This window comes from Carcharodon carcharias, chromosome 12, assembly GCF_017639515.1.
Source record: "Carcharodon carcharias isolate sCarCar2 chromosome 12, sCarCar2.pri, whole genome shotgun sequence".
In the NCBI taxonomy this organism is placed as follows: domain Eukaryota; kingdom Metazoa; phylum Chordata; class Chondrichthyes; order Lamniformes; family Lamnidae; genus Carcharodon; species Carcharodon carcharias.
In genome coordinates, this window is record NC_054478.1 from 41,441,946 (window position 1) to 41,467,506 (window position 25,561).

The window sequence follows — 25,561 nt, forward strand, 5'->3', positions numbered from 1 at the left end:
CAAACACAATGTAATTTAACCCAATTGAAGAGGGTAATGTGTATAAGATGGAAGATAGTGACAATTGAAGAGAATTATAAACTGTGAAATAATTATACCATTACAGAGGCTTCCTGGTGGCTTTTATTTGAGCTGCACCAGTTTTTCTCAATATTTTATATCTTTGTATGATCATGAATGTGCTACTTCAGCCAGCTTTATCAATTTAAGACATTGTCCTAGAACAGTGTGGACCCTTTGTCAGAATGTCTGAATAAAAGGTCCACGTTTGATAATTTTGTTTGTTTGTCCTTTTGAAATGGACAAAGGAAATTCAAATGAAAGCGCTAATGAGCACATTACTAATATCACAACCTTATTGAATTCACAGAACCCTTACTGAAATACTTTATTTTTCTTTAGCAATGTTGACATTAAGTTAAATGGTTGGCTGATTAATCAGCTAGAAAACAACTTCTTGCCCACTGGTAGGAATAGAAAAGAAAAAGACAAATGGAGGGTGGGAGAGAATTTTAACATTCAGGCAACTGACTGGAGGAATGCTTGGGCAGGCTGGCCAATACTTGTGGTGGAACGTCTGGTCTGTTTTGAGGGCCAGGCCTCATTAACATTCAAGCTGCTTTGCCAGGTTGCATGGCTGCTTGTTGGCTGTAGGATGAGACACTATGATGAGCTTGGAGATCGATCCAATTAGCAGAAAGGTAGGTCTGGATGGGAGGTGTGATCAAGGAGGGTTGGAGTGGGGTGGGGAGATGTGAGACTCTGAGTGGGCAGGAGTCCATATTATGGACCCCTGAGGAGCATTTTAGCTTTTCCTGGCCCTTCAAAAGTAATTTGAATACTTAACTTTTCTGGTGCTCCTTTCTCTTGCTTACTAGGTTTTAATGAGCGGACTGGCCATGGAACACAATCTGACAAATATGCCTTTAAATTGCTTTGGCATCCTATGTCCATCATAGGACTTCCATTTGCATGGACTCATGAGGCTGCTGTCTGACTCTGGTCTGTGCCTTGAACGCCCATGGAAATTCAAGATGCATTATAGCAATGGATATAAAGTGAGTGGGAAATGGGGTGGTAGGTCCACCACTGCAATTTAAATCACAACTGCTTCCTTTCCACTGGGCAGAGGAAGTTGATAAAGGCCTGTCACTGTCATTTTGTAATATCAATGGATTATACTAGCCAAGTATAAGATAGCAAAATGGTCTAATGTTAGAAAAAACAGGTTTTTGTTAGGAAACTGTCATGTGCACAGTGCATTAGAGTTTTTGTACTTTGAAACAATAATTTTCCCTCAATGAATGCTATTTGCTTTCTTTTATTCTTCATTTTCAAATTATGATATCCCTTCAGCTAAATCTGAGGTACTAAGCAACTTGCAGCCATTTAAGGATTACTCGACTGAAGTGACTGCCAAGTTAATCATGCTACCAAGAAAACATCCTACCTGAAGCACATTCTTTCTGCTGGATTTGTCTTTTGCCCAATCAATCTGAGCGCCACACAGGTCCACATTCTCGGGTTTACAGCCTGTTTTCTGTAGTGAGGGAGGGAAAAGCAATGTCATCTTCAAATCTCAAAACTGTGGCCAATATTGAAAACTGTGAGGATTTAAAAGGGAAAAAAAGTACTTTGATGGGTTAAATAGAAATTAGAATTCAATGTTTATCCATCCCAGTTCTCGCCATTTTATAAAATAGGACATTTCACATCATAAGCTAAAATTCTAGAGTGAAAGTAATATAGCTTATACTTGCCTCATACTAGAATGATGTTTAAAAACAAAATCATTGTTAATGACATCATTTAAACATGATAATGTTAAAAAAAATGCATTCTTTAAACATACATACATTTTGGTGATATTTTAAACTTTTCAAGATTATAGATTTCAATTCTATGGATTAAATTAAATTCTTTGCTATCGTTACCCAGTACCAACATCAAGTATTTTCAAGTCAGATAAAGCAGGTAGCCGCAGGTTAAAACACACTCTTCTCTCCCCTGGCAGTGTGTCAACTCAAAACAAGAAAGAGCACCCTCTACTGCCTCTCTCAGTTGTTTCAATTTCACCACAATTCTTCACTATGACCTCTCTGAGACTGTCATTTAGTGGTCATGAATTGGTAATCTGCTGCTCTATAGGCCCTGCCGCCACTGGTGAGGACAAACCAACTGATTTCACATTGGGCCCTGACTATACTTACAAAGATTCTTTTTTTTTAAATGCTATCATACTGAGGTGCTATCAAATACAAACCCTAGGTAGCTTACCCACTATGCCACTTGGTCCCCTTTTCCAAGTTCTAACCCAATGGATTTTTCAATAGAGTCAGGAAAATGTACAGAAAGGCCGAAAGTTTCCTGGCCCATAGTGTGTACAGGGTAACAAAATCAGTAATACCATTCCCTTTTGGTGCAGGAATGATACTTAAATGGTTAAAGAAAATTATGAAACCACTTCATAATTAAAGTGCCTTATAAATATTTTTTCTTTGTTCATAGCCCAAAAACAAGCTGGTGGCAGCCAGCCATGGTGCCTGAGGTCTTTGCCAAATGCATCCTGTGTGCTAAGTCCCCAACTGTGGATACTGGACTCGTGAGTTCCAGAAAATCTCGCAATGAACATGGAAAGCATGGCTCGATTATCATCTAACACAGTCTGGACGTACACCATATGAGGACTCGGCTGTAGTGCATTTTATTTTGTGCCATGCGTTTTAAGTCCTCTAGCACCATCGTCTGACCTCCATCATTTGTACAAGTCATGAAGGAGCAAAAATCACTAAATCTGTGTCTTTTATTCAATTGGCTAGTTTCAGGAATTAGCATAATGTTTAGTGATTGCATCTCACCAGTAATCCGAACCAGTCTAACAATGGCCGCCTTGAATAAATAAGGTGGTTAAGGTGGTAATGCTTAAAAACAGGATTTATTTTTCTCTTTCAAGTATGGAAAGGAAGTGGCAGCTCTAGAAAATCTGCTAAAATATACACATTACTTTGATTTCTGGACCCCAGTTCTGGATTGCTGTAGAAGAAATTCGAATCCTACTTCTGATTAGTTGCCAAGTTGCTGATGTATGCATCCAGGCTGTGGCAGATGATAATCAAGTCTTGCTTTCCATGTTCAGTGTGAGATCTTCTGGAACTCCTGAGTGGTTTCAAATCACTTACCCACTCCCTGCTATTTGCACATGGACCTATCTGATATCCAGAATAGAGTCCAATTTATTTGGAGCTTCAAGGTTGTGCAAAAATGCAAAAAATTTTACGCAGTTAATATGCAGGTTAAAGTATTTTTTAAAAGTGTTATTGCAGGAGCAACTTGGTCCAAAAGAGAATCATGGGCGGAATTTTATGCAGGATTTTACGGTCCTGCCGCAGTCAATGGACTTTTGAACTGGGCAGTAAGATTCTGCCTCATGACCGCAATATACTGAAAAAAAGTGGCGGACCAACAGCCTATTCAGGAAGGGTGGACAGTAAAGCTTTCTGGGACATTGTGAGGACACGAAAGGTGCTATATACTTGCGAGCCTTTCCTTATTTCTTTTCCTACATTACCAAAGTAACTACACTTCAGAGGTACTTTATTGACTGCAAACTGCCTTGAGACATCTGGTGTTGTGAAAGGCTCAATATAAATGCAAGTCTTTCTTCCTTTCAGTTGAATGTCAGAGTCAGAGCCAGAAACTCTTGGGTTCAAAGAATGTCAGGTTTCAATCAGCCTTTCATTCTTCTGACATGAATATTGGGTGAGCACCAAGTCAAGGGAAGGAAACAGAAAACTGTCCATTAAACAGTGGTTGCCACATGATTGCAATATTTCCCAACTGTTCAGCAATAAAGTGACAAACAAAACCACATCCAAAAGGCAAGTCACGTCCAATAGAGATTGAACTCTGTGGCTAATCAAACTCACTTATTAGCACAAATGGTTCCTTCAAAACAGCATTAAAAGGTGCAGTAGAGAAACACATCATAGTCTAAAACAAGGGGAAACATTTTTGGTTTCACTCCATGGTGGTACAGGCCACAATTCAAATTGAAAAAAGTTTCTCTTCAGCACAGGATACTGCAAGATGTATTATGTAAACAAGTCCCTGATGGAAATAGGAATGGCATGCCCATTTCCTTCAATCTTTATATCAGATGTCCAGTTAGTGCCAGCTTTAGACAGAGATTCCAAGAGTACTGACTGCCTAATCAAAAATGTGGATGAAAACCCAATCTTTAAGAACATGGGCTCTTAGCCTACTTAGCTGTCAACTACAGTTATTGAAAAAAAGTTGGAAGAAGGATAGCAAAGATCTCAGCTTACATTAAAACCTTACATACATCCACACATACATACGCACCTTGGAACATGCAAAACTATAATGAGTCTTGTGTTCATTCATGATATTTAGCCCAGTTATCTAAATAGGTTTATTTTAAATAATTATATTGCCTGTGACTTTAATTCATCTTAGAAAAAGCTGTTATTCTCAAAGCTCTTCAGATCCAGTGCTTATGCTGGTCATTTGCCTTATTTTATAGGAAAAAAATCTATAAGCAAGTTCTAATTTTGGAGCTTATAAAACATTGTCAATTGAGTTTTATAAATTTATAGATACAGCTAGTCTGCATTTTAAAGTGGCATGCAATAACCAAAGGAACACAAATGATTATACAAGAAGAATCACTTATTTTGTATTAGGCCATAACGAGGATTAAAGTAGGTCAGGGTAAACTCATTTGGCCCATAAAATTAACATGCCAGCTCTTCATTTTCTGGCAAGATGCTTTTCTTCCACTGATTGTTGAATCTTATGACATTATGGAGACTTTCTGCCACCTTGTCCCACATGCTCCAAAGCAGGTATGTTTTTCTTGGATTGATTGTCCTATCTTGAATGCATAAGAATAAGAATTGAGGGAGGACTGAATATTTCATCAATATAATAGTAGATTCATCAAGCTCTGTAAACAGTGAAGCTTTTAAAGCATCTTAAAGCCATTCCCATTGTGATAGTAGTTGCTTCCAACAAAGAGGATATGTTAGCAGTTCTAAGTTGAAAAATGTAGGGCCAAGCTATCAGCATCAATAGTTATAGACCATCTGAAAATTTATGAATGGAGTAGGCTGTATCACATGGACACGTAACAGCAACAAACAAAGAATGCAGAGAGAGATCTACAGTTGCTATTGACTCAGCAGTTTGGATAATCCATTGAAAAAGAAAACATCCGATGTGAATACTTTAAGTTTGTTATGGATGATCCCAGGACTCCAACTTTCAAGAAATAGGGTGGAATTTAATGCTCCCCCGGAGCCCGGGCCGGTTGGGGTGGGGTGGGGTGTTATATAATTGAGCAGGAAGGTGCAGAGTGGAGGCTCTATCACCTTCCTGTCTATCCCCGATTCATTCCAGGACAGGAAGGGTCAAGAAACTGCCTTCCTTCCTGGAGGACAATTGAATCCACTTAAAGGCCTCATCATGCTGCCAGTGTTATTCAACCAGTGATGGATGGGGCCACGCCATATGAGCAAACCGCCAGGTAACCCCTGACAAGTATGTCTGCCATCTAGCAAGGTGATACCTCTTTCTCTGGCATCCTGAGTCCAATGGAAGGACCCATCAGCGGAGATGGAGGGACCCTTGGGAAGCCACTCCTCTGGTCTTGACAGAAACCTCCCCTCACTGCCTTTGCTGGGACCTCATTGACTGGCTCTGCCAATCTTGCCTCACTCACCTTAACTCATGAAAATCCTTTCCTGAGCCACTGCAGTACTGGCAACAACTGCTGTTCCCAGTGACGCATCCAGTACTGGAGAGTTCCTGCCAGCCTCTAACTGGCTGGAATCTCTCAGGCTTGGATATCTGCCCTGCACCAGGAAGTCCAGTGGGGAAAACCCTCCCCAGTGGAGCCAGGAACCCTGATGGCAGCCAGTGGGATGCTTAATTAGGACTTAATCCCAATAGGGCTCCCAGAAATAGCCTCAGTAGGGTTCCCAACAGTTCTCCACCCAGTGGACCGACCCACCACTGAGAGACCATTGAATTGTGCCCAAGGTGTAAAGTTCCTGAATTCCAGATTTCATGTATCTTCACAAATTGAACAGTCTGAAAAGAAAGTATATGACTAAGTTGCGGCTCAGTGTTAAGGTTTAAACTGAGAGCCAAGGTTAGGGCTGAGGACCAGGTTTTGGGTTGAGGATCACTCAGTGTTAAGGTTTAGACTGAGAGCTAGGGTTAGGGCTGAGGATCAGGTTTTGGGTTGAGGGTCAGGGTTAAGGTTGGGCTTAATCTTAGGTTTGGAGGGCGTTCTGCACTATATGGGTTCAATGGAATAGAGCAGGGTTACTTGGGCTGGGAGGAGATCTAAAACATGGCTCTGTCTTATGCACAGCAGTTTAAGGCTGACCCACCAGCACTGTTAATACCACTGTACCCTCTCCATCAGTTTCCTTTGTCACTGCCTATGCTGCCACTGCTTCATCCTGCTGCCAAGCCAGTAGCTAACTGGACAATTCAAAATCAAAAGAATTGGATCAGTGACGACAAAATATTTCTACGGTGCAGTAAGTTGCGCATATTTATTGTATATTTGTTAATTGTTGGAGGATTCTATATTGAGCCCAGGGACAATAAATACTTGCATTTATGTACTTTTGTTTTACAACCTCAGAATGTCCCAAAATGCTCTAATCAATTAAGCACTTTTGAAGTGATGTTGCTGCTCTACAGTAGAAAATGTGGTCAATGTGCACACAGTAAATTTCCACAAACAGTAATGAGATTATGACCAAATAATCTGTTTTAGTATTGTTGGATGAAGGATAAATATTTGCCAGGGCACCTTGCTCTTCTGTGACATAGTGCCTTGGAACATTTTATGTCTTTCTGAGAGGCCACACAGGGCCTCGGTTTAACATCTCCTCTAAAAGATGGCACATCTGGCAGTGCAGCATTTGCTCAGTACTGCACTCCCTACATTGTTAAGGTAGATTTTCATCTTCAGCCCCTTGATGGTAATCTGGCTTGGTGGACCACCCACTACAGAATCCATTTGATTTTCATCCCATTGATATCATAAGGAGCTTTAAAGATTTTCTTTGCCGCATTCAAAAAAATTCCTTCCTTCTTTTCATTTGGTAAATGTAGAGTGACAGCACAAAGCACCTATGAAAAATGCTGATCATCTGGACCTAGTCTTAAATAAACACAAGTATGGAGCAGGGACACTCATTCTAAACATGATACCTGAACAATGAATCCAGTGTCGTGCTAGCAAATCATTACCCAAAAGAAGAAAATAAATTGGTGCAGTTTGAAATAAATGAAAATGCATAATCATTATCACAAATCAAGCTGATCTTCTTAAAAGAGAGTTAAAACACCTATCTAAATGTATGAAGTAGTAATCACTCCATCTTGAATAGTAGATACAGTTGTAAATAAGTTCTAGATAATTGCCAGCCAGATATCACATATTCTGTTCATGGATTCACTAATTTACTGATTGGTTAAATTTGTTTATCAGTCAATGTTTTATGGCATGTGGTATTTGACTATAACTTCCTCAATGTATGTAAACTAAAGCATCTATAATGGGGTTAGATCCATTAAATGCAGTACTTAGGCTCTTTTTACTGTGTTTTAGTAAACACTAGAAGAGCCTAAGTGATTGAGTAAATTCCACTTATCACATAAATTAAGGTTTACTGTCTAATTTGTTTATATGTCTCTGTTATAGCTTTCTCTTTGCTGTCACTGAAGCTTGGACTGATTAGTTAAATTATACTCAGTGTAAGGTAAACTTCATTTGAATACATATTCAAATTCTGTCTTCTGACATTACTAACAGGAAATAATGCTCCACATCACAGTGCTGGTCCAGTATTGCAGTTAATTTTAATTCACATCATTTGTTTTTGACAACATTTTAGTGATGATGACTTTTTGTTGACCCTGACAGTTCCTGTTAACTTTTTCAAAATACAATGCGCTTTTTGCTATACCAAATCTGGATTTTCTTTTAAAAGAAGCATTTGACCTGAGGCATGATGGCAGTGTAGCAGAAAGAGCACTTGTTTCATAATCTCAGTGTCGCAGGTTTGAGTTCAATGACTGCTTAAGAACCAAATCTGCCAGCCTTTCCACCCCACAAGCTACAAAGTCTGATAAGTCCAATTGCTCTGATTCTACAGCAACTCTGAGATGATCTGTGCCTGAGATCGCAGTCATGTACATTCTTTCACAATGGATAGAGCAGAATTTATCCATCTTGCACTTGTCAGTTTTATTGGTTACAGACTTGGAATATGTCAAGTTTGTTATTTTCTTCAAAAAAAAAATCTCGATAAACTACCCTGCTCTAAATTCCAATTTGCAGCAATTGAATTGGGTTCAGGGGTTTAAAATGACCTTTACAGTTGCCCACTGGAATTTCAACAAGGTATTAATTCAAACAAGTCAGCCAGGCTCAATCATGATCAAAATTGTCATCTGATTATAAAATGGAGGTTCTCTGTGAAGATGGTCCCATTATACTTGAGGGAAGAAGAAAAAGTTGACAGTGTTTAACTTGTGCCATCACAAGTGTACGGTCCACTGGTCAATCATGAAGCAGTTTTATTTTCTGAACTCACTAACTTGATTCACTTATTCAGTTAAAAATATAGCTCACCTCTTTGTTTCTTCCATCAGCTCAGAGATTAGACATGTCAGGGGATAGCCAGGTTGCCAGTAATATCAGAATCTGCACCCACAGAACCAGGGGCAGAATTTTGTGCCCTCCCCTGAGGTGAGACTGTTGATAAGGAGCATTTAATCGGGCAGGAGGGAACCCCATCAGCTTCCTGCCTCCACCCCAATTAAACCTGTGGCATGAAGGCCCATGGGCAGTCTTACTGCCCCACTGCTAAATGAGGCCCTAAGGGGGCAACTGATACCCACTTAGGACCCTCATCCTGCTGCCCCTAGTATTAACTCAGTGGTGGACGGTGGCCTTATTATGCAGGGAGCATGAAAACCTGGCATGTTTGCTTGCCGGCTCCCAGGATCTCTTGTTCAAAGGCACAAAGTGCCTGATCAAGGGACCTGGCAACAGGAATGTGGGAGGTGCCCACTGAAAGCCACTTCACTGCCCTTGCTGCCAAACCCTTCCCCCACAACCTCCCCCCAGCAACCTCCCTCCCACACCCCCAATCACTCATGTGCCTGAGTCCCGCCTCGATCTGAGGCCTTGGTGGGTGTAGTACCAGTAACAGCCACTGCTCTCCTGGTGACACTGCTGAATGCAGAAGAGCACAAGCCCCTGATTGGTTGGCAACTCCCGACAAGTAGGACTTGTGCCCCTGGGCCTTTGGTCCCCAGGGAAGGCCCACCACTGGCCTGTTAAGTCCCTGAGTGGCAAAAGATGAAGCAGACCTTCCTGAAAAGAGGAAGACAAAGGGTTGAATTCTCCAGCCAGCAGCCAAGACCCCAGTAGCCTCCACAAGATACCGCCCTACAAGTGGTATCAGTTTTGTTCTCTCTCTCTGAGGTATTCTGCCATAATGTGCAATGTCTATTGAATTACTGAGTACTTGGTGAACTTGCAATGACCAGTGCTGTGATAGAAACTTAAATAGCTGTGACTTTGTGGTTTTGAGACAGGTGTTCCATTGTCAGTGCTGTAGGGCTTCCCTGGGGCAACACTGATGATGGTTAGAAAAATGTTTAAAGTCCACTTATCTTTCATCTTCCTGACCAAATCATCTTATATCACACCAAATGGTTATGTGTTTTTTCATTTTGGAAAACTGAAGATGGAATTTCTGAAATATTTAATTTAAACACAATTCTAAGTCCAAGTTTATTTAATTATTGTCAAAATCTTTAATGATGTCGAAGCAATGTTTGTAAAGGAAATGTTCCCAAACTTTACATATTCTTTAGCAGATGCCATTTTCTACCCTTAACCCGTCAGGTTTAATTTGAATGATGGGAGTGCATTAAATTCTACAGACTGAATATATGGATTCTGGTTTCTTTCATGACATTTTCATGTTTCAAAATATGAAATTTTTTGTCATGCTCTGGCTTTATTATTTTTCATTTTATATGGAATGTTCTAAAAATTGATAAAATGGAAGTGACACTCTGAATTAAAATTTGTTTAACAGCATCCCCAGTAGTACAGTGGCAAAACACGTGTTTCACACATCTGTGGCTATAGTTTTGATCTCATCTTGACACCAATTCTGAGCGGAATGTCGTGCAATCTGCAGTGACTTTCACATTTTTAAGTTGAGAGCAGTTCCCTTGGTATGTGAATCTCCTATTGTAGCTGTTGTAGTATTCACATCTTCACACTCTTCTCTTGGAGAAGAGTGTGAAGTAGTGGCAGGAGTCACAGGCTAATTAACAGTCTGACTGGCTGTGATGTGAATGTGCCTTCCATGGCAGTAACCAACTTTATAGCAGCCAAAGGGGTGCTACACCTAGATCCTATATGGTAGAAGCATTTTATGGACTCCCACAATCCTTACGCTGAGGAGCAGCCACCTATCTGATGCCAGTATCTCTCTGCATGCCCACCCAGAATTGAGAGCTGGACCCCCGAGTTCCTACTTACTGGGACTTCTGAGAACTGCACCTCCTGACAGAAACATGGAAAAGCTGCCACTAAGTCTCACCTCTTCGTATTCTAGTTGTGGTAGCATTACTGATAGGAAACACAAATAATTATTTTCTTCAAAAGTTCCTCAACTTTCGAAAAGGGCTATATTCTATTTTTCCACTGCATTTTTTTTAAATGACAAAGAGCATCTAACAATAGAAATGTCATTGCAATTTACATTGACACATAAATTCATCTCTCCACGACTGTTAACAGAAGTTTTCAGCCTTCAATGTTTGAACATTCTCATTTTTTTCCACTAAATACCTTTAATAAAGAGCTTTTATATATACTGGCCTAGAGTTTCCGCAGAAACCAACACAAGTTGATAGAAATCAGCCAAATCAAGCTAAAAGATTGAAGAACTCTGGTGTAAAAAACATTGCACTGGAAAACAACCCCACCCACAAAACTGCCCAGGCCCCTAGAATTAATGATCAAGGCAATTTTCTACCAATTGCGTCCATTTGTGATCATTCGTGAAATTAAGCTTTTCAAATCAAATTAAGCTTCTTTTTAACGCAAGGGCATGAAAATGTAATTTTAATTTTAACATTTTAATGTTTTAAAGTTATTTTCAGTTATTTGAAATCGGTTGCTCACAGGTAATGGACTGGGAAGTCATAAAAAATGTTTTTTTTTGTCAGGACCTATTTTCAGCTGTGTTAATGAAATGACATCAGGCTACCCCTCACAGGGTATTTTTAATACGACAAAACATTCCATTATGCTGCCCAATTGCACTGGTTCATGGGTGATTTTACATCTTGATTGCTTAAATGAGTTTGAGCGGAAACTTGGGTCATAATTTCACTTCACAAAACCAGCGCAATTTAGACCCAGATTGCCAGTTGTGGTCAAAGCAGAAAATCTACTCTGTTGTCATCTCATAATGGATTCTTCAGAAGAATTTACTTATGCAAATCACAGATCAAAAGCAAAACAAATAATGGCAAAATGTAAACACATTACTTTTAAAGCACTAATGTGACAGCCATCATCGACACGTGCACGGAATGTGCTAACTAGTTTTCCACATATATACTAATGCTTCTTTAAAGTTACCAGCTTAACAGATCTGGTTATGCAAGTATGGATTTTTCTAAAGGGGATGTTTCATTCCTTCAAAAGATACCCAAAATCCACGTTAATAAATATGTATAAAATATTTAAAAATCATTCTTGGATGCTTGCTAAATTGTAATAAAGAGTTGTATGCTTGTACTTTCATGGATGTCTCTTCCCTTTGTTTACATTGGTCAACCCCGTTGGGGAGGACTTCTCTTTTGGCTATTAAGTCCATGTGTAAGGCTAGGAGATACAGATGACATTTCCTGTAGCGCTTAACATTTCATTTCCTTTGATAGATATCTTGGTCATTTTGTCAGAATTAATATGGGAGTCGCATGTTACATGCTGCCAAAATGCCTGCATGACAATCAGAGTAATGGATTTTAGTCAACTGCTACATCAAAAGAGTTTATTCATTTTGACTCCTGCACAGAGTACACCTTCCCAGCCGCACATCACTTCAATAAGGTCTGGCAGGTCCTGCTCACCCTTGAGAGCACTTAGCAGTGGGCTATCATCAAAGGCAGCTCTCTTCTACACACACTGTGTCACTGTCTGCTCCCTGGCCTTGATCCCACACAGAGGTGCGCGCCTTACTTTTCCCTGAGCATCTTTCAGCTGCAAGGTAACAACTGCTGTCAGACAGTCAAAATCCTTGATTTTTTTTACCCACGTCTGTCACAGTTAGTTATTAATGCCGACTGCATGGAAAAGAAAATTGGTGGTCTTGTGTCTTCCTTAAGGCTTGCTTTTATTCACCACTGCAGTTATTCGTATCCCACCTTCAAACCGACTAGCAGACAGCATGAGACATTTAGCTGCAGATCAAAGGCTGCACGTCAAGTGCAGGTCTCCCTTTAACAAAATGTCACAACAGATATCTTTAGAAGAGCTTACCAAACTGGCTAAAGTTTGTTGTTTGCGTTCTTTGTAGAATTCAATTTTGTTTCCCTCGAGGCAAACCCAAGAACTGGTCCAGTTTTTCCTGAAAAAGAAGTGAGATTTTGATGCTCAGAGACCAAATATAGCAGCAGTGCGGAGTATTCATGACCATCAGTCTCAGTGCAATGCTCCATCAGTGAATCTGTTACTAATTAGTTTCACAATAAGTGTGTTGTTAAATTTGGAGCCAGATACGTTTATCCTTGTATTTAATTTGCTTTTCTTCTGCTACACCTAGATCACAAAATAAATTGTGCAACAATGTAGATGCTGAAACCTCCTCCCCTAAAGTTTAGGGTTAGGGCTCAGATTAGAAATTAGCAGAAATTCAGAACTAACATACCATCATTATGGGAAAAAAGTGCTTTCATCTCATTTTTATGATCTTCATCATTCCCTACTGACTTCCAGGAAGCACTTTAGAGCTACAAAAACTTGTCATAGAGTCTTTGCTTTGAAATTCTGCTACTTTTGAAAGAGAGCAGCTCCATTAATTTCACTCTAGTGTTAGAAACTTCCTTCATTATGTTTAACTAGACATAACTCACAGATAATGTGCTTTTAACATTGTCAATCCTGTTGCCAAAGGGGCCATTAGTTATACAAGATTCTTCTACAAGGATACACTTGAAGATGTTGAAATTGCCATGAAAACATGCTTTATATCAAAAACTGATCTTTGAATCTACTGGCTGGAAACCCCTAGTTGAATACTTTTTTTTTTAAAGAGAAAAAAGCTGCATTCCAGTGACTTGAGCTCACAGCCAAAGATTCCAAGTAATTTGCATCACTGTATCTTCCATATTCCAACACCACTACCTTTCTGAAAAAAAACCCCTATCAAAGACAATGACCTCAGGGGAATATGAATGGTCCACATCTCTTATCTCATTAGCACAGCATCCAGACATTCAACTGCGTGGAGACAACCCATTAGCAATAATCACTAGGACAATGGGATCCTGGCTGAGAGAGGGATTTCCAGACATAATCTAATCAAGTTACAATTGGAGTACAAACAGAAAATGTTGGAAAAACTCAGCAAGTCTGGCAGCATCTGTGGAGAGAGAAACAGAGTTCATGTTTTGAGTCCATATCAGTCTTGTTCGTAGCTAAAGAGAAGTATACAATTGGAGTACACTGGCCATGACCTTATTTGGATCCCTGGGCTGTTGAAGAGAAAAAGGTTACTTGACAAGCCAACCCTTGTGTGTTTTAAGCACCTACTTTCTTTGCAGAAGGACAAGCAGCTGGGATGCTGAAGGAACAAGACCCAGAGTGGGTTCCTTCCTCTCTCTTTCCGCCCAGCTAACAAGCTTTTGAATGCTGTCTACTGATCGTGACTAACCCAGGTGCCGCAGAGAGCTTTCTGAGAAGGATTCAACCCAGCGCTACTGTCTTCAGAGAAACAGATAAATCGTCTGTCTGCATCTTTAAATCACCTTGACACTGGAAGCACCAGGACCACTGAGTGAAAGCAGCAGGACCACCAAATTCAGCCTGAAGCCAGCCAAGTCACCAACATCCAAGAAATGAATACCCCTTTAATCTTACTAATTTGCTTCCTTTATACTTCCCCACTGTAATCTCTTTGTGTGTGTGCGTGTGTGTGAATTTCAAGCCTGCGTGCGTGTGAAAGTCGGAGCATATTCTATTATTTTACTCAGGGCTAAGTACAATAAAAGCAATCTTCTTTTCTTTGTTAAGATTCAAGAAATTTTTCAGATTGTGTCTTTTCTGATTACAGCATATAAGCAGTTAAACACTTACTGAATGGGCAAGTATATCCGTTTTGACAAAAAATCTGTTGTGGTCAAACAAGGAAAGGGAAAAGAAGGGACCATTCGACCTTCCTCATCTGATCAAAACAAAATTAATTTCCACAAATGTTTCCCTCTCCTTGCTTGAAAGTGCTGATTCAGGCTGGGATGTGGTTACGTGGATGCTGACTAAATTTCAGTACTTTGCTCAAATTGTCATTCTTCATCTCTGAGCTTAGACAGTGAGTATTGGAAGGCTATTTGACTGTGACTGTGTCACAGGCAAACCAATCCTCTCTAGCAGTCACCATTCTGTAATGATTGGGAGAGAGAGCGTCAATTATGTTTTCTCACTCCTTCATTGCCCATGGATACTGAGGCTCCTGGTATTGCCCCAATTGAAGTCAGCTAACTCACCACCAATGAGGAATGAAATCTGAGACCTTCCTAGAAAGGCTTGTCCAATTCCAAATTATAGAGTGTGTTTCTCAACTGAACCAAGTGGATGAAGGCATTTCAGATGAAATTTCCTCTTTCTGTTCCTTCATATAATAATAAATCGCTTTCATGTGGAAGAATTATAAGAGTGATGTAACTACAGGGCAGTTCCAATGCTATCCTGCTAAAATTAGCACCAAGCCTGGCAGGCCTACTGGTGAAATAAATAGAAAGAACAATAAATAGAGGTCATGTCATATCTGGGCCAATTCCGTAGCTCTAGGTTAGACATAAGGCAGATACACATTGCAAAGCAGATCGTCTATCCATGACATATGATGAGTTTAAGAGGATCTTACGCCATCTAAAAAAATACATCTTTTTAAAAGTACATGAAAGTGTAGTCATAATAATAGACTGTATCAATGGCAGAAATCCATCTTGTACAGCAAATGATGAAAGAAAAAAGATAATGTATTGCATCTCCCAGGCAGTTATTGATTATGATTAATTTATAACTTTATTTATTGCATCCTTAGCATATAAAAAATCGCCACATCTTGCATCAGAACATATCATTGTGATAAATATTTTAATAGTTTTCTCATTTTAGACTTTTGTGAACAAACACACATAAGACCGTGATTACCATTTTAGGAGGGAACAAGATGGATTATGTCCTATGCATGCGCTTCTCTTCCCAGTTTTAGATAAAGAAAAGTCCCAAAGGTGAGGCCAGTTTTAATTTGCCCAAATCAGCATTAAGAAGGAATTAAATGATTCAAAATAGCGTCAGGAGATTTACCAACACCTGAACTGATTATCCTTCTGAGACTGTTTTGAAAGAAGCTGACCACTAGGCCTGTTTCATGTAGTAAGCTTTCCTTAGCATGAAAATTGGAGTCCCAGCATGTGCGTCGGGCCCTGGCTTGGGGACATCATGACAGCCCATGTGGCATGGACACTGACTGGTTTTACTACAGCAGAATAGCAGCCAAAAATGGTCAATTTGAAATAAATTCTGTGAGGCCTGAAGGAGCAGGAATGCTCTCATGAGAGGTCTACTTAGCTTGCATTATTAACTTTGTTTCTCTTCACAATTCTGCCTGATCTGCTGAGCATTTCCAGCACTTTTTCTTTTTAATTCAGATTTCCCCAACTGGAGTTTTTTACTTTCATATCAGTGACACAAATCTCTGCAATGACTTGTAAATACATGACAGGATGCATTTGTTAGGTGTATATTAGTAACAATACCTATTAATATCAATCCTTATGGATAAGGTGCTTAAGTGACATCGTTAACCATTTTAAATCTACAGCAGCAGAAAACAAGTTTTCTTGTGTGATATGTCCTCAGATAGCCACCAGATGGTAGCAAAATCAGGTTGCAGCACTTATCAAATGGGGATACAAGAAAAATACCAAATGGTAATTTTATTATTTTTTAAAAGCCCATTTTATTGTATAGCTAGTAACGTCTGTATAATGAGGATACACAGAATGTGAACTCCTCCAGGATTTTAGTCTACTGATTGCACAGAAGAGATTTATGAACGGAGCTGCAGAGAATCAAATGGAAGCAAAGGTCTCCCTGTGGTGTGAGCCAGGTTGAATTTATTACATTTGTCTTACTCTTCCTGCCTCATCCTGTTAACACATGAATCTATTCTGAAACAGCTAGATCAAAGTAATCATCATGGAAACTGAAAGCCAGACTGTAGTTAAGATGAAAGGCTCGCGACCATTTTTTTAAAAACACAATTTCAAATGCCTTCAGGTGTAACAAATACAGCTCCTGACAGAAATTGCTGGTATTGATCCTTCTTTTAGCACAATTAAGTTTTGATAAACCAGGAAAAAACTGAAGTTTACTGAGAAATACAATGCTTTGCCAGTGCAACTAGATTATGTTTGGATCAGCAATTCCAATGAATGGAAATGAAGAGTGTATTTTTTTAATACATCTTTTGATCAAAGAATGCAAACTATTCTATTTATCCTTGTTTAGCTTGTGGTTAATATTTTAATGTAGCTGTTGAATGTTCTTGCTTATTTTCAGGTTGAGATTACAGCTGACTTGAATTTAAAATACAAATGCTTAAAGTTTTTTTCCCAATAATGAAGTGCTCATTTTTAGTTCTAATAGACACATTATTTGGATGTTACTGGCTTTATTGAGTTAATTTTTCATTCTATTTACATGAAAATGAGATCATTGTTCCATAGTTGGAACAATACATTTGAGTTTATACATGGTTTGGAATTTTGCACATTATTAATAAAGTTACTGTGCCTTTAAAATGAGTTTGAATTTTTTTATGCACTCTGTCATAATGTGTTGGCTGATTACTAAAACCAACCAATAAATAAAATGAAAAAAGATACCACAGCTACTAGAATGTATTCATCAGTCATCATAAAAGTTAATTTGACCTCGGGCTTTATATGACACTGTGGTGCATATAGATAGCTTTATATTTCCACTGCTGAATTTTCCAAATACCAAAATAAACCAGTCGATAACTTTATGTGCAATATTTTCTACTGATTTAAAATGATATTTATTTTAATACAAGCCAACAAAAGTTAAATTAAAATAAGAGATTTAAAAATAAATGCATACGCAAACAGACGCTCTCAACCTGCGCAGTAAAAAAGGAATCTGTTGTCTTGACTTTAAAATGTACTAACTATGATAAAACAATGGATAAAGTATGCTCGGGGAAAATCTGCCTGATAAACCACCTACAGGAGGGTTAAGTTTGGAACTAGCATCCACTTGTTTTTTGAAATGTTTGTTTAAATTGAGAAAGAAAGCAAAAGTTAAGTTTGCATCACATTAAAAAGAAGACAGATATGTCAAGCTAAATGACAGCTAAATGATGCCGAACATGGGTTTTAAAGCTTGCTTATTGATGGAAGCGGGAAAGACTGAAGGAAGCAATAAGTTCCACAGTTTTAAGGTCCAGGAAAGGAATGGGTTTGAGTAGAAGACTCTGCAATGAATCTTAATTTTAATGCAGAGAGAGGATAAGTGTGTAGCACCTGCTGGTTCATGAATTAACTGGAGAACAGATATTGGATTTGTATGCAAATCCCAATGAGTCCAACATCATGAAAGTAGAATCAATATTCATTGGAACAGACTGCAACATTTAAAAGCAGTTCCGTGATACTGTTTACAAATGTTGCAGTCTGTTCCTTAGGCACACAAATTTACAACTACAGAATATATTTTACAGACCTACAAAAAGGTGATAGGTATTTAATTTCCTATATATGTATGTATATACATATATATATATATATATATATGTAATATATTGTATGGAATAAAACAATCATTCATGAAAGCAATTATGATTTATAACTGTTTTGACGAGCTTGTTTACAGTTATCCAGCCTTCAACTAGCTTGGTGATCACCACAAGATAAAATTATTAACTCTCTTTATGTGGGATCCTAATCAAGAAAATCACTCTGGACACAACTTTTAAAATGTAGGCAAAACAAAGCTTGAAGGAGGCACACAACATTAGTCCAGATTTTGCGTTGATAATGACGGTGAGGCTAACAGTGTTCACTGTTATTAAGGAGTAAATCGGACAGGAACGTCCAGCAACTGCAGGTGCATGAATAAACATGAAAATATTTGCTATCAATGATACCCTGCTCCTCTATAGGCTTTGCTGTAACAGGCCCCGCTGATTGATTTGAAACTGATATCAATGTAATAGTATGAACTCACCTATTGTTCCCCATAAAATGTGACAGAAAATGCTTGTGTATTCAGGATTAAATGAATTTTTAACAGCATGGCAGTAATAAGTATTTCCAAGTAATCCCTCTGGCCCTGAAAATTTAATCTCACAAATATGGAGTCACATTCCTTCAGAACTTTATTTTTGTTGGAGATTAAGGCCTGAATTTTTCCCGAGTCAGGCGCGATCAGCTCCGCAACACCATTTTACGCAGGCGAGCCAATTAAGGCCCACCCAGCATAATACAGGAGCGGCAGCACTGAGCGCTACCTGTGCAGGCAGGGTGGGGAGGGAGAGTCAGGTCCAGCCGTCTTTCGCACGCATGCGCTTGAAAGAGTGTTTCAATCTCCCTGAGGCACGAAGCTGCCTCAGGGAGATTGAAGCGCTATTGAAAAAAATAAATAAATGCAATAAAAATTTAATGAGACATGTCCCCTCATGTTACTGTGTCACATGAGATGGGACATGTTTTTATTTTTTTAGAAAAAGTTTTTATTTAATTTGTAAAAGTTTTAGGAAACCTCATCCCGCTTGTGGATGAGGTTTCCCAAAAAAACGTAAAGGCCGCTTGGCTTTTTTGCCTGCCTGCTAATTGTAAGGGTGGACTGGCAGCATCAACTTGAAATTAATTACTTCATTAATGGCCTTAATAGACCTTTCAATTATCAGCGGGCATGCAGCCAACTCCAGTGCGTCCCCACTGAACAAAACATAGCGAGACAGTGCGATGATGTTGGGATGCACGCCTGATGTCATTGTGCATCATTTTAGGTTCTGGTGTGTCGGGCCTGCCCCTGGAAGCTGCATATAAAATCCTGGCCTAAGTTTTTTTTGTCTGTCTCTTTTCTCTCTCTTGTTTAATTCCATCTTTTTTTGCCAATCTTTATTTCAGTATTACTGAAAAAAGACATTTTGTCAATGCTTTTCATCTTGTACTCATCAGGACAATCGCAAGAATACCAATGTCAGGGGAAGCAACAACTTAATACTGCATGAGAAGAGAGTGCTGCTTGGCTGGCAAGTGGACACTGAATGGTAGAGGAATTGCCATGGGGAAAGTACCAGTTAATGATGACTGACAGTTAACTGCCAAGCATTGTTTGAAATTTTAAACCTGGCAGCTTGACTCAGATTGGCCAAGGCATTGCTCTGAGGAATGAACCAGCGAATGGCTAATACTTATTTTGTTTAGCTGAAACAGGCACAATGTTTGTACATGTTCTTTCCATCTGCAAAGAACAGGTCCCTGTATATTAATATATGTAGCTTCTGTCAGGAAACTATCATATTTTTCCTAATATTATTGTGGGATATTTAAAGCAGGTTTATGTTTGTGTGTGTGCATGGTTCTGTGTGTGTGGCTAATTTAATTTAACTAGAGACTATTAGACTGCAAGGTTTAAATTATTAAAGAAGTGAGGTGTAAAACAGGGGCTTGAAATAGAGATGAGTAAAGGTAGGGTGAAGTCTCGGCAGAGACGGTATGAATGAAATTTGCATTTTTAGATAAGTGGAGAAGTGTTTGATTTTCAAAGGGACATGTAAGATTTTTACAACTGGCAGGATAAGTAAGGCAAAGTGATTATGATTATTTTTCCAAAAGTACTGGCCATGATGTTAACATGAAAGATTTTTATATTCTGGGGAAAGTAACTTCTAAAGACAAGTGGAAACAATGGGATTTACAAATCAAATGGGATAAAATGTATTTCAAGAAGAATGGAAGGCTGGGAGAGGTGTGGCCATGTGAGATTTTGAAAGGTGACTGTATGAAACAGACTTGGGGAAAAAGCCTCTAGCCACCCTGAAGAATAACCAAAGCTGTGTTACAAGCCTTTGGAAGTCCACTGTCCAGTGGGTGCTTGTGATAAAATTGCTGGATGACTTTATAAATTTGGAATCTATTTGGACTGTTGCCTTAAAGGGGCTGTGTAGTCAGGAGTCTGGTTAAGTAGGAATTTTGGGAACTGTTATAACTGTGTAACCATACTCTTGTGTGCATATTTAAGATTTTTCTTCTTTTGTTAATAAATGTTTCAATTTAATCTTTAAAATCTCTAAAGGTAGTAGTAGACTCATTACTTCTGGCTTCAGTGCACAAAACTTCTCATCATAAATACAAATTGCAAAATCATTATGACAGCATGGCCAAGTTTCCCTTGTGGGTTTGATCAGCATGGCAAATACCACCTGCCATATCATAACACTTCCAGTACATGCAAATGTACCACACTGCGAGCCCAACTGGCAATCTTAAATTGGTTGCCAGTGTAATGATTAGCACACTGAGGATTATCTAGCAAATGTTGTCCAATCGCGGAATCGCATCTAATGTTGGACACTGTGTTTTGAGTTTTGCAAGCACAGGCTTGTTGGGTACTGTCTGTACCTTGTGAACAGCGGAAGGGATATACTGTTTGATACGATCTGCCAGTCTTTGGGATGTACGGCCTACATGCCTAGCATCACACTGGCATGGAAATTAATATACCACATTACTCATTTTTGTGATAGGCAGAACGTCTTTTTGGCTTGATGGCAGCATCCTTTTAGTGGCAAATGCCACTCATGTTGCTACTGCATTGTAGCAGCAGGAAACAGCTAACTTTACCTGTTGTTCAAATTTTTGAGATATCTTGCCCTTCCAGGGCAATCAGAAGTAGACTGGGCACTTGCAGTGCCGAAAGTGATGGCCTTAGGACCATTCACGAGTTTGTGCAATATATAGTGCAAAATGATTTGATCAGGGTAGCCATTATCCCGCAGGATGTCTTTGATGCGCCCTATTTCAGCATCAAACTTGCATGGTAAGCAAATGGCTTGGGCCCTATTTATCCAGTTGCGGGTAAGGCCAAACCTATAGTGCATGTTGCCATAGCAACTCAGACATTGACTGAACTATAATGCACCACATAATCTAAGTATATTTATACTTCCTGATTTATTTTCCTGGTTTAGGCTGTTTGTGGGAAATTTTCCCAAGCAATGGGAGGTGGGTTTGGGTGGGTGCAGGGAATTAAATCCCCTAAAAGTGACATTGTCAGGAGCCTGACATCAACCCTCTATCTTCCAACTTTCACATGGTGCGTTTGAAGGCGAGAGAGGAAACCCCATGCAGCTGTTGTGGAATGTATTTAAATATTGTAATAAGAAACTAAGTTCTGTTTTAACCAAGAGTTCCACATTTAACAGGTAGTGGATCTATTTCCCAGGCTGTGTGGAACCCCAGGTGAGTGCACAGTGGGAATGCTACTTCACTGAAACTCACAGACTGGGGAGCCTACGATCAGTGAAAATGAAGAACTCCAGCCGTAGCTGAGTGAGAAGCTACTGCTTACAGGACTTCTTCTCCAAGAATGCTTTCACTGCTTGACAAATGATTGCTCAATCATTGAGCATGTTCAGTACAGAAATCAATAGATAACTGAATACTAATGACATCAAGGGATATGGGGATAGCATGGACAAATGGCAAAGATAGATCATCAGCCATGAACTAATTGAATGGCAGAGCAGGCTTGAGGATCCGAATAGCCTACTCCTGCTCCTATGTTCTAATGTTCCTAGATCTCTCGACGTGCGTGAGCACCAGTGCCTTAGCAGACTTAGATATTCGTGGCAGGTCTTTGCTAACATCTGCAACTTCCTGTCACTAGACAGCCTTCCCAGTTGGCCAGGTGTACACAAATTTCCAGTAGTCACTGAAGGGCCATCCCCCAGGGTCTTTGTCTCTCCCTGAGATTCTGTATTCTCTTCTGCGGCAAGGTGAGAAAGGTGAGAGATGTGAGTGTAAGCAATGATTTGTGTGGGTAGCAGACCAGGACAACATTTAAGGAGGGTGACTGTGAAATATGGAATTCAGAGGGCAATTGAATGAGGTTGAGGTGAGTGTAAGCTAGCTGTTCAGATGGGGATGTGAGGTGCCTGGAATGAATGGAATGAGTGGAGTCGCAATATGCATTGTTCTGGTAAGTGCTGTGCAGGAGACTGTTGGAAACATCAGAGTGTGGGGATTAACACCTGGAAGTCATAGAGATATTACAGCACAGAAAGAAGTCATTCAACCCATTGGGTCCACTTTGGCCATCTGATCAGAGAGCAGATCTGATCAGTCCCACTCCCTCACTTTATCTCTGAATCCCTGCATCTTTATTTTCTTCATGTGTCTATCCAATTTCATTTTGAATTAAAGCAAAATTAAAGCTCTGAAGAAGAGTCATACGGACTCAAAACGTTAACTCTGTCTCTCCAGATGTTGTCAGACCTGCTGAGTTTTCCAACATTTTCTGTTTTTATTTCATTTTAAGTTAATTGATTGTCTTTGCTTCTAGCACCCTCATTTGTAGCAAGTTCCAACTCATTACCACTCACTGCATAAAGAAGTTCTTCCTCACATCCCTGCTGCATATCTTTCCCAAAACCTTAAATTTGTGTCCCCTAGTCCTTGAACAATCAATTAGTGGGAAGGGCTTTTCTTTGTCTATCTTATCTAAACTTGCCATAATTATGTACACCCTCAGCTTCCTTTGCTCCAAGGAGGACAACACCAGTTTCTCCAACCTAAACTCATAGCTGAACTCCCTCTTCCCTGGGATCATGCTGATAAAGCCCCTCTGCAGCCCCTCAAGGACCTTCATATCCTTCCTAAAGTGTGGTGACCAGAGCTAGTCAGAATGCACTAGCAGTGGCTTAAGCAGAACTTTGTAAAGGTTCAGCATAACTTCTCTGTTTTTGTACTCAATACCATTTTTATGAAGCTCAAGATTAAATATACTTTGTTAACCATACTCTCAATATGCCCTGCCACCTTCAAAGAACTATGCAGATGAACCCCCATGCCTCTCTGTCCCAGCACACTATAGATCTGTGCCATATTGCCTCTCCCTATTCCTCCTGCAAAAATGCATCACCTTACATTTTTCTGTGTTAAATCCGATCTGCCACTTATCTGCCTTACCTCCCAACCTATCTGCCTTGTTGCTGTCAATGGGTATCATCCTCATTGATTGCCATACCTCCGAGTTTGGTATCATTGGCAAATTATGAAATTTTATTCTATATCCTAATAACCAATTCACTCACGTATATCAAAGAAAGCAATGGTTCTAGCCCTGACCCTTGGTGTCAGACTACCATCCTTTAGTTTTAAAAAAACAATCCCTTATCATGATTCGCTGTTTTCTGTCCTGAGGCCAATTTTTTATCCAAGCTGACACTGACAATTCTACTCCATGAGCCTTAATTTTGTATTTAATGTGGTACTTTGTCAAGAGCATTCTTAAAATCCATGCAACAGCATCCATTGCATTCCCTTCATCAAACTCTATGTTACTTCATCAAAAATTCAATTAGATTAGTCAAACATGACCTGCCTTTAAAAATCCATGCTGGTCATCCTGAATTATCTCAAACATCTCCAAGGGCCTCTTGGTCTTTTTCCTGATTTTTTTCCCCTCAAACTTTACCTATTACTGAAGTTAAACTCTCTGGCCAGTAGTTACTAGGAATGTCCTGACACCATTTCTTAAGTAAAGGTACTACATTTGCCATTTCCAATCCTCTGGCACCTCTCCTATACATAGAGAAGTTTGGTAGATTATGGCAAACTCTTCCACTCTCTCCATTCCCACTTCCCTTAGCAAACTGGGGTGCAAGCCAACTGGACCAGGTGACTTATCTACTCAAAGCACTGCTTGCCTTTCCAGTATCTGCCTATTAATTTTTACTCCATTCATTATCTCTACTACCTCCACTTCTACCAATAATTTTGCAACATTCTTTTCCTGAGTAAACACTGATACAAAGTATTCATAAAGTATTCAGTCTTACCCTGCACCCTCTTCTTTGTCTCTAAAAGGCCCCAACATGCCTTTTACTGTTCAACTATTTACATGTTGGTTGAAGATTTTTGGGTTACCTTTTATGTTAACTGCTGTTCTATTCGCATTTTGTTGTCTCTTTTTCAGTCTTATTTTCATTTTTACTTCCCCTTTCAACTAATTGTGTTTAGCCTGGTTCTCCCTTGAAGAATTCACCTGATAGTCAATTGGTAGCACAGAATTGAATATTGCTGAAAAAGAGACATGCCGTTGAAGCTTTTCATCTGGCACTCATCAGGACAGATGCACATTTGCTAAATTTAAAGGGACACTGATTGGTTGAGACATTGCAATGGAGAATGCATGAGAGAACTATTTCCATGTTTTTGTTTAATTCAAAAAGGGAGCAATGCCTGGACATGTTACTTTTGCCTGCAGAGGACAGGTTCCTGTGTATGTGTAATTTGAGTTAGACTGGGCATTTTTCAGGTCTGAAAGTGGTGGGGTTAGACCTATTCATGAGCATGTGTGATGTACATCAGCAATGATCTGATCAGTGTAGCTATTATCCTGCAGGATGGCTTTCATGCACAAATGGCTTGGGCCCTATTTTGGATACTGCCTATAAGGCTCATCTTACAACACTTGGAGCTGTAAGAATCCCAAAACATATACTGGCCAGTGAAGGCAGGCTTGCGATAAACGGAAGTAGAGAACAAAATGGCAGATTTCTCAACTAGCACATCAAGGAAAGGGAGCTTGTTAAACTGCTCCATTTCAAAAATGAATTTGAAAGTGTGAACCCGCATCTAATGAAAGTGCTGAGTCCTTGAAATTACTCTTAGTAGATCTAGCGTATACATATTGCAGGATACCCAATAACTTGTCCGATTTTAACATGCAACACACGCATATTGCAGGACATCCAATGACTTGTCTGGTTTTTACATGTAACACAAATGTCCAATGGCATTGCAAGGCCTTAAGGCCAACCCAGACATACATATTTGCAAGCTGGACAAAGGGACTGGAATAGTCATCCTTAACCAGCCTGACTACATTTACAAAATGCATGCTGTTCTGAATGATGGATCCAAATTTGTATCCATTAGA

The 25,561-nt window shown here is 39.5% G+C and overlaps 1 protein-coding gene across 3 annotated transcripts in view; it reads right to left on the minus strand.

Annotated features, from left to right (window-relative positions):
- The window catches only part of arhgap15 (Rho GTPase activating protein 15), a 781,647-nt gene that overhangs the window by 578,396 nt on the left and 177,690 nt on the right, over nucleotides 1–25,561 (minus strand). For all 3 annotated transcript variants that reach the window (XM_041201317.1, XM_041201315.1, XM_041201316.1), the window contains exons 5-6: nucleotides 12,623–12,710; nucleotides 1,451–1,540 (exon numbers count right to left, since the gene is read on the minus strand). In XM_041201317.1, coding sequence (XP_041057251.1) covers nucleotides 1,451–1,540; nucleotides 12,623–12,710 — 178 coding nt within the window. The remainder of the gene's footprint in view (nucleotides 1–1,450; nucleotides 1,541–12,622; nucleotides 12,711–25,561) is intronic.